General features: G+C 41.9%; 1 protein-coding gene across 4 annotated transcripts in view; it reads left to right on the forward strand.

Moving 5' to 3' along the window:
- CCDC77 (coiled-coil domain containing 77) overlaps window positions 1-3,442 on the forward strand; it is a 41,716-nt gene extending 38,274 nt beyond the window's left edge. For all 4 annotated transcript variants that reach the window (XM_030939723.1, XM_030939725.1, XM_030939724.1 and 1 more), the window contains 3 exons: window positions 1,450-1,575; window positions 1,677-1,829; window positions 2,579-3,442. In XM_030939723.1, coding sequence (XP_030795583.1) covers window positions 1,450-1,575; window positions 1,677-1,829; window positions 2,579-2,725 — 426 coding nt within the window. In that variant the 3' untranslated portion in view covers window positions 2,726-3,442. The remainder of the gene's footprint in view (window positions 1-1,449; window positions 1,576-1,676; window positions 1,830-2,578) is intronic.
- The last annotated feature ends 6,170 nt before the right edge of the window (window positions 3,443-9,612 follow it).

The following is a 9,612-nucleotide window of genomic DNA, read 5'->3' on the forward strand; positions in this document are numbered from 1 at the left end:
TGTCCTCATGGTATTTACATTTTAATGGGTGAGAAAAAACAGAAACATTAACAAATAACTTAGAAAATTATCGATAAGGGTGGGCGCGATGGCTCACACCTGTAATCCTGGCACTCTGGGAGGCCAAGGCGGGTGGATCACCTGAGGTCAGGAGTTCGAGACCAGCCTGACCAACATGGTGAAACCCCGTCTCTACTAAAAATACAAAAATTGACCAGGCGTGGTGGCAGGTGCGTGTAATCCCAGCTACTCGGGAGGCTGAGGCAGGAGAATCACTTGAATCCAGGAGGCGGAGGTTGCAGTGAGCCGAGATCATGCCATTGCACTCTAGCCTGGGTGACAAAGTGAGAGACTCTGTCTCAAAAAAAAAAAAAGACTTTGGGAGGTCGAGGTGGGCCGATCACAAGTTCAGGTGTTCGAGACCAGCCTGGCCAACACAGTGGAACCCTGTCTGTACTAAAAATACAAAAAATTAGCCGGGCGTGGTGGTGGGCGCCTGTAATCCCAGCTACTTGGGTAGAGACTGAGGCAGGAGAATCACTTGAACCTGGGAGGCAGAGGTTTCAGTGAGCCGAGATCGCACCACTGCACTCCAGCCCAGTGACAGAGCAAGACTCCGTCTCAAAAAAAAAAAAAAAAAAGAAAGAAAATTATAGATTATAAAAATGTGGTGTTAAGGGAATAAAAGAATTACATGAAGATTATATGTGATTGCTGGATGTCTATTGTATTAATAGAAGGAATGCACAGAGACACTGTCTCAAATCTGGTGCTTTTGCTGAGACCTGAAAAATGGGACTAAGCTTGCCATGCAGACCTTGAGGAAGAACATTCCTGGCAGAGGGAAAAGCAAGTTTACACGCCTGGAGTATGTTCAAGGAAACGGAAGGCTGTCATCGTGGTTGTAGAGGAATGAATAAGGAGGAAGTGATATGCCCTTTAAGAGGCCAGGGTTGGCAGCAGCCAGTCGTGGAGGGCCTTGTGTATTATGGTACAGAGTGTGAGCTTCACTCTCAACAGTGTTAGGCCTTTGAAGGATTGTGTGAAAGAAGTAACATGATCTGATTTGGGTTTTTAAAGGATCATTTTAACTGCTCAATACAGCATGTATAGTAAGTGTTGTTGTTAATAATTCTTCCTTTTTAAAAACATATATTGTAATGTCTCACTTGAGACAGCTTCTGAAGTCCATTATCTGACTCTTCCCAGAGCCAAAAATATTTGTTTGAATTTCTACTCTGTACACTTTAGAAACGGGGTTTATGAGACTGGCCTAGAAGTAGGAGATTTTCAGATGTTCCTCAAAGTTCCTTGTCGTTTGGTTCCTTAACTCACTTTGTACCTCTGGAAATCCCTTCTTTTCTTTCTTTCTTTCTTTGCCTAAGTGCTACTTGAATGACCTAAACTGTAGAACTGAGTGTTCATAGTTTTTGTCCCTTTGACTTGCAGTCCCTAAAAGATAAGTTAGTCCAAGAGAAAAAACTGTCCGGTATGTACCAAGAGCAGTGCATGTCCTTAGAAGAGGAACTTGCCCGAATTCGTGAGGAAGAGGGAATGAGGAGAGACATCTTCAAGGTACAAAATTATCTTCCATTTATAAGGGAGCAGAAAGCGCAGATGGCCAGGGAAAACGCTTCCCTCACCTTCATAAATGCCTTCCCGTTCCCCGTATTTAGGATCGCACTAACAAGATGGGGAAGCGTTTACAGGTAATGACAAGACGCTATGAGGCATTGGAGCGTCGACGGATCTTGGAAGTAGAAGGCTTTAAGACAGATATTAAGGTTCTCCGACAGAAACTGAAAGACTTGGAGCAAATGTTGTATAAGGTAATTGCTGGTCCTGGATTGCCACAAGGGAGAAAAGAGGTGTAAGTGAGGGAACGTGGTCACGAGGGCTCCTCAAAAGAAGGATGTGTTGTTTCGTGCTGATAGACACGAACGGATCACCGCCTTTAAGCCTCCCTGAAAATCAGTTCCAGCACATGCTAGAGGGAAAATAAAAACTGAAATCACTGAATGATTGCATCATTAATACTTCGATGTGAGCTACACTTAACGGAAATTGTCATCCCCCCTAATTCAAGAAGTAGATGAAACAATCATGTCTGTTTTACAGTTGGGGAAAGTGGGTCATTGATGGACAGAGTGATTTTTTCCAGCAGACACAGTTCTTTAGAATGCAAGTTGCCTCAAGAGCCGCCTTCATGAGATTTAGCCAGTTAGCCTGTGTTCCAAACAAGCTCAGTTACAGAAAAGAGGCGAGGCCTGCTTTCCTTCTTTGACAAATTTACCAGTAGTGTTGTTTTCCTGGCCTCTCTGACTCTTCTTTCTTGTTCATTGATCTCTAGCTCAAGGCTCCTTTATTGTACAGGAAGGATATTCATGGGATTTCTGCTTTAATTCTACGTTTTCCTTCTTTCGTTAGCCACTGAATGAACTAAGGATGGAATTTATCCTATGTACTCAAAATCTCATAGAAAGGAGCTAGCACAACTGTGTCTTTTTGACCGCTATATCTCCCCTGGCATATACCATAATCATTTCTTTCTTTTTTTTTTTTTTTTTCAAATCCCTAGGCAACAATTAATGCCCGGGCAAACCAGGATCTTGCCATTCTATGTGAGGTCCGTGACAGCAATAGACGGGCACATAAGATACAAGGAGAACTGAAGAATCTTAAGTCGAAAGTGTTTGGTCTGGAGCATGAACTGAGACTCTGTTGATGTCTACTTTTGGAAATGGCCCCCATTTAGAAGAGGTGTGCTCCTTGAAACCTGAGGAGAAGGTCATCTGCTGCCAGAAAATGTAAACCTGAGTTGACTAGAGTGATGGTAGTGATTATTACGAAGACAGGGTGAAGAATCAGGGACCACTAGGAAAGCTTTTCTTGCATGCTCAGCTTGCTTTATCATTTTTGCTGTCCTTTACCATTTGTGGAGAGTAGGGGCCTGGTCCTGAATGACCTAGAGGCTTTCATTATTTATCCCGTCTGTATCAACAGGTTTTTGTTTTTTTAGAAGACAGTGATGATAAAAACTTAGGAAGAAGGTATTTTGCAGTGAGCTTGGCTGAGTGTCCGTGGGAAGAATACTTTCCCTAAAGAGAGAGACGCACTCACAGAGGCTGCCTTTTTTCTGAGTCCGGGGAGAAGGCAGCACATCACAACCTGTCCCATTGCTCATTCTGCTGTTTCACCTTCCATCGTGAGCAGAGCCTGAATTACGTTTCTGGGCAGTTTCATGGTGTTTCACCAGAGGGCACTAGAGACTCAAACAAAATGTCCATCTGGAAAAATTAAGGAGGCACCTTGGCAAGGGTGAATGAAACAGAAATGATCCTTGTTTGGAAAGTTTGATGTTTTTATCAGTAACACGGCTTTTGAAAAATGATGTATAGATTTTAAATTAACTATTTTCAATAAAATATTTCATTCAAAAGATTCTCTGAGTTTTCTGTAACTTCTCCTCAATACTATGTTTATGCTTCGTTAATGACTCACGCAACTCAGTTTACTTTTTTGTTCCATGGCCTCTGCAGTTTTGTGCAAGTGTACAAGATTTTTTGGGGGGTTTTTGAGACAGAGTTTCACTCTTGTCATCCAGGCTGGGGTGCAGTGGCGTGATCTCGGCCCACTGCAACCTCTGCCTCCTGGGTTAAAGTGATTCTCCTGCCTCAGCCTTCCAAGTAGCTGGAATTACAGGCGCTCACCAGCATGCTCTGCTAATTTTTGTATTTTTGTTTGTTTGTTTTTTTAGTAGAGACAGGGTTTCACCATGTTGGCCAGGCTGGTCTTGAACTCCTGACCTCAGGTGATCCACCCACCTCGGCCTCCCAAAGTGCTGGGATAACAGGCGTGAGCCACCACGCCCAGCCCACAAGTTTTTTTAAATAACGCCTTTGAAATCATCTAGTGTTGGAGATAACAAAGTAGTACAAAGGGGATGACACTAAAAGTTTATCCGTTTTTAGGCAAATTGCATTTGGGACACAATAATTGTTTTCATACCCAGAAAGCCTCTTGGTAGTAAGTTGGTCTTTGCTTAAGATAGCATCATTCTGATTTACCCAGGACAAAGGAGAGAACCCAGGTTTTCATATTTAAAATTGTTAACGATGTGTAAAGGAAGGTGGTGATTGTACTGCAGGCAGAAGCTATTACTTTTCCTGAAAAAATATGAGATAGCAGATCAGTTTTTTTCATTGATAAATTGGGACAAAAATTCTTAGAGTGCCCTGCTCCCAGGCCTTAGAGAGATTTACGGGAGTGGATGATTCTTCCTTCTGTCCTAATACTTAGGGAACTGGCTTTTCCTGACCATTACTTTTGTTGTTGCTGGCAAAACAAAAAGGTGTATTAAATTAGAGAATTTTGGAGTAAGAAGCGACCTTATATATCATATAATCCAACTTACTTACAAATGACTCTGAGACCTACTGCCATTGACTTCAGCAATCAGTGGATCGTGTTTCTAACATCCTGGTCTCAATTTCATAACATTCATCTTTATATTAACCACCCATTGGTGTGGCCCTCTTTAAACCTCACTGTCAGTTAAAACTCGATCACCAATAAGCAGCATAAAATAGTGGAAAGGGCACAGGCTTTGGAGAATCACAGATCTAGACTCAATCACACCTCTTACTAAAATTCTCCAGGCTCTAGTCTCCATCTGTAAAAGAGACAAAAAGCTACCTGTTTCAGCAGGGTGATTGTGAGGATTAAGAAAGAGAAAATCTAGTATCCAGAGTATGTAAAGAGCTCTTACAATGGAATTAAAAAACACACAATTCAAAAATGGGCCATGGATCTGCATAGACATCTCTCCAAAAAAGTTATACAAATGGCCAACGAGTACATGGAGAGATATGCTCAACATCATTAAGGAAATGGAAACTAATGCGATACGGCTTCACGCTCACTAGGATGGCTATCATCAAAAAGTAACAAGTGTGGACAAGGATGTGGAGAAACTAGAGGCCTCATAGATTGCTGACGAGAATGTAAAATGATGCTTCCCCTTCAAAAAACAGTCTGAGAGTTCCTCGAAAAGTTAAGCATAGAGTTACCATATGACCCAGCAATTCCACTCCTTAAGTACATGCCCAGGATAAATAAAAATATACTCCCACACAAAATCTTGTGCATAAATGTTCACAGCAGTATGATTAATAATAGACCCAAAGTGGAAACCATCCAAATGTCCATGAGCTGGTGAATGGAGAAACAGAGTGCGGTATATCCATACAATGGAATATTAGTCATGGAAAGGAATGAGGTAGTGATACATGCTACTACACGGGGAACCTTGCAACATTTTGCTAAGAAGGCAGAAACAGAAGGCCACATATTGTATGATTCCCGTACACATGAAACGTCCAGAATAGGCAAATCCATATGGAAAGGAGATTAGTGATTGCCAAGTGCTGAGAAGAGGGGGGAATGAGGGGTGACTGCTAATGGATACAAGGTTTCTTTTCCCAAACTGTGGTGAATATACTTTAAAAACCACTGAATTGAATGCTTTAAAAAGGTGAATTTTATGGTATGTGGGTTATATATCAATTTTTTTTTTTTTTTTTTTTTTTTTTTTTTTTTTTTTGAGACAGGGTCTCACTGTCACCCAGGCTGGAGTGCTATGATGCAACCTTGGCTCACTGCAGCCTCAACCTCCCGGGCTTAAGCAATCCTCCAACCTCAACCCCCTGAGTAGCTGGGACTACAGGCTCATGCCACCATGCTCAGCTAACTTCTGTATTTTTTTTATAGAGACAGGGATTTGCCATGTTGCCCAAGCTGGTCTTGAACTCCTGGGCTCAAGCAGTCCTCCCGCCCCAGACTCCCAAAGTGATGGGATTACAGGCATGAGCCACTGCACCCAGCCTATATCAATTAAAAAAAAAAAAAAAAAAAAAAAAAACTTCCATGAAATGACTTTGTCTGCTGCCTAGCATATAGTAGGCATTCAGTTACAATTAACTATTATCTGTATTTTGGCTTCAACTGACTTACCAATTGCTTACCACTGCCAATCAGATTCCATGATGTATTTAATATCATTCATTTATTCATTCAGCAATTTATTTCTTAAGTGCTATTTGTTTTGTTTTGTTTTGGTTTTTAAGAAACAGTCTCTTGCTCTGTTGCCCAGGCTAGAGGGCAGTGGTGCAATCAAAACCCATTGCCACTTTGAACTCCCGGGCTCAAGCAATTCTCCCCCTTCAGCTTCCCAAGTAGCTAGGACTACAGGGGCATGCCACTACACCCACTTAATTAAAAAAAAAATTGTACAGATAGAGTCTCACTATGTTCCAAGGCTGGTCTCGAGCTCCTAGCCTCAAGCAATCCTCCTGCCTCATCCTACCAAAACACTGGGATTACAAGCATCCCACTGCACCTGGCCCCTTAAGTGCTTTTTATGTTCTAGAAATTATGCTAGATCTTAAGTTTACAGAGAACACTAAAATACTTGTGCTCCAAAGGTTGGTGGGGAAGATAAACATAGAAAAACTCACTAATGAAGTGCAGTTCTGTAGGTGTGCAGGATAGAAAGCAACAGAGAAGGTGACTTGCAGGAGATGCATGTGAACTGAACCTCAAAAGTGAATTTGGAGACAGGACAAGAAGCAGGACCTTGTAGGCAGAGGGACAACATGTATGAAGACAAGGAAGAACAGAATGTTTGGGGAAATGCAAGTACAGGAGACAGAGTTATGTAATACACAATATAAATAGCATGAAATTTCATTTAATACAATTATGCAAACCTGCTAAATATTCCAAGACCCTTTGAATCAATTGAAAATGTTTGGGATTACTTAAAACTGGAGAAAAACAACTTAAATATTTTGTGACACGAAGTCGTGCATGAAAAATAATTTGAAATGCAAACTCATTTCTTACAAATTAGGGGCAAGGGGGCCAGGTGTGGTGGCTCAAACCCATAATCTAGTAATCTCAGCACTTTGAGAGGCTGAGGTTTGATAGAGCCCAGGAGTTCCACACCAGCCTGAGCAACATGGCAAAAAAAAATCTACAAAAAATACAAAAGTTAGCTGGGTGTGGTGGTGCACACCTGTAATCCCAGCTACTTGGGAGGCTGAGGCAGGAGGATCACTTGAACCTGGGAGGTTGAGGCCGCAGTGAGCCGTGTTTGCACTTCTGCTACAAAGCAAGACCCTGTCTCCAAAAAAGTGGGGTGAGGGGGGCTAGGAAGTACCGTGAAATAATAAATGTATGAAATATTTATTTCCTGGTCAATCTTTGTACTTCAGCTCAAGCTAAGGCACAATCACTTCATACTAGGATGTATTGCAGTATCTGCAGGAACAAATCAAAGGATAGTGCCAAAGATCTTGGAAAAGCATCATCATCGTCATTTCCTTTGCATTTTAAACTTCCTTTTAACCATATATATGAGTAACTTGGTAATAAGTCACCTTTTTATCCATGAAACTTATGTGATTTTTCACAAAATAAAATAGCCTCTGGCTATGTTATTTTTGGTCCAGTCTTATGATTCTCGCTGCCTCTCCACCCACATCACGTTAGTTGGGCTACTGAGACTTACTGTAATATTTGCAACATAGCAGATTGCACTATCATCACTCACTGCATCTAGGGACAGAAGGAAAAAGATGGCTGCTGTCCTCATCCAGAAGAGAAATTCAGAGTCTAAGCTAAAGGGAGACATTGAGAATAAAGAGGAAGGGACAGATTTGAGAATCATTTAGGAGTAGAATGGTCATCCTATCTTTGTGATGGATGACATGTGAGAGTCAGGGAAGAGTTAAGGAAGTGGGAAGATCGCTTGAGCCCAGGAGTTCGAGACCAACCTGGCTAACGTAGTGAGACCCTGGCTCAACAACGACAAAATTAGGCGGGCACAGTCACTCGCACCTGTAGTCCTGGCTACCCAGGAGGCTAAGGAGGCAAGATTGCTTGAGTCCAGGACTTCGAGGCTACAGCGAGTTATGATAGTGCCACTGTACTTCAGCCTGGGCAACACAGCAAGACCATATCTCAAAGGAAAAAAAAAAAAGATAATTCTCTAACTTCAAAGTTTCTGACTTGAGGTACCACGTGTCCAGTGACACCATTAAGAGAGCTTCAATGTATAGGAGAAGCAGCCTGTTTCTAGTAAATTTGGGAATAGACATCTGGAAGATAAGTTCATATTAAAGATTTTGAATTATTAATATATAAAAGGTAATGGATATAGATGAGATCCGAGATGAAAAGCATACAGAATAAGAAGAGAAGAAGGTCAAAGAGGGGAAACCTTCACAGTAAGAGGAGGGGTAGCCAGTAAGGAAGGAATGGTCTGAATAACAAGAACGTAGTGTTCTGGAAGCTCAGGGAATGAGAACTTCTAGAAGCCAGTGGTTGGGAGCATTGCCAAATGCTCTAGAAGAACCATGTAAATTAAAACTGAGGTTTGGGGATTTAGCAGCAGGTGAATTTAGAGCAACTTCGTGAAATAGAGATGGAAGTTGGCTTATATTCGGTTGAGGGATAAGGCCAGAAGGAAAACGGGAAATAGCTTCAAAGTTGATAAAGCCAAGGAGAGGCGTTTTGATAGTTTTCGGCTGGGGAAGACTTAACCATATTTGTAGGCTGAAAGGGAAAAGCCAGAGGAGGGAACTGAAGACAGAAGAGTGAGAGGTGTTGCTAGGTCAGACGCTGGGGAGAATGAGCGCTGGTACTGATGGGCGCAGAGAGAGCAGATGAGTTGGTATAATAACTCTAAAGGGTTAACTACCTTGTTTTCACAGAGGAAATACAGTTAAACCCTCCCCTGAAAGTGAGATAGGGCATTGATGTGATGGGGAACTTGAGGAGAAGAGTGAATGTTGGAAAGATTGGAGGGAGCTGATAAGAGACAAGGGATAGAGTTGTTAGGAGTAGGTCTTGATGAAGGATTTATTGAGTTGAACTGCCTGCCAGGGAGAAAATGTCTAGAATCGCAGCAAGTCACATTCTGCTTCATCTGCCCTTCTAACTTCCTAAGTCGGTAAGGGCACAGAGCCAAAAAAGACCTAGAATAGGCAGACCAGCAGAAAAAAAGGAGGTGAAGAGACAGAACTGGAAGGAGGCTTTGGCTGCAAAGTGAAGGGAGGCCCTGCAAAGACAACATTTTGAAAGGGGGTTTTAAATCTCTACGTGAAAACATTGCTTTATGAGCTTAAGCTGTGAAATATTCCACTCCTGGACTGGTTGGTAGCTTATTTTTCTTCTTTTCTTTCTTTCTTTCTTTCTTTCTTTCTTTCTTTCTTTCTTTCTTTCTTTCTTTCTTTCTTTCTTTCTTTCTTTCTTTCTTTCTTTCTTTCTTTCTTTCTTCTTTCTTTTCCTTTCTTTCTTTCTTTCTTTCTTTCTTTTTCTTTCTTTCTCTCTCTCTCTCTTTTCTTTCTTTATTTTATTTTATTTTATTTTATTTATTTTATTTTGAGACGGAGCCTGGCTCTGTCGCCCAGGCTGGAGCGCAGTGGCCGGATCTCAGCTCACTGCAAACTCCGCCTCCCAGGTTCACGCCATTCTCCTGCCTCAGCCTCCCGAGTAGCTGGGACTACAGGCACCCACCACCTCCCCTGGCTAGTTTTTTGTATTTTTTAG

Source organism: Rhinopithecus roxellana, chromosome 10 (assembly GCF_007565055.1).
Source record: "Rhinopithecus roxellana isolate Shanxi Qingling chromosome 10, ASM756505v1, whole genome shotgun sequence".
NCBI lineage: Eukaryota > Metazoa > Chordata > Mammalia > Primates > Cercopithecidae > Rhinopithecus > Rhinopithecus roxellana.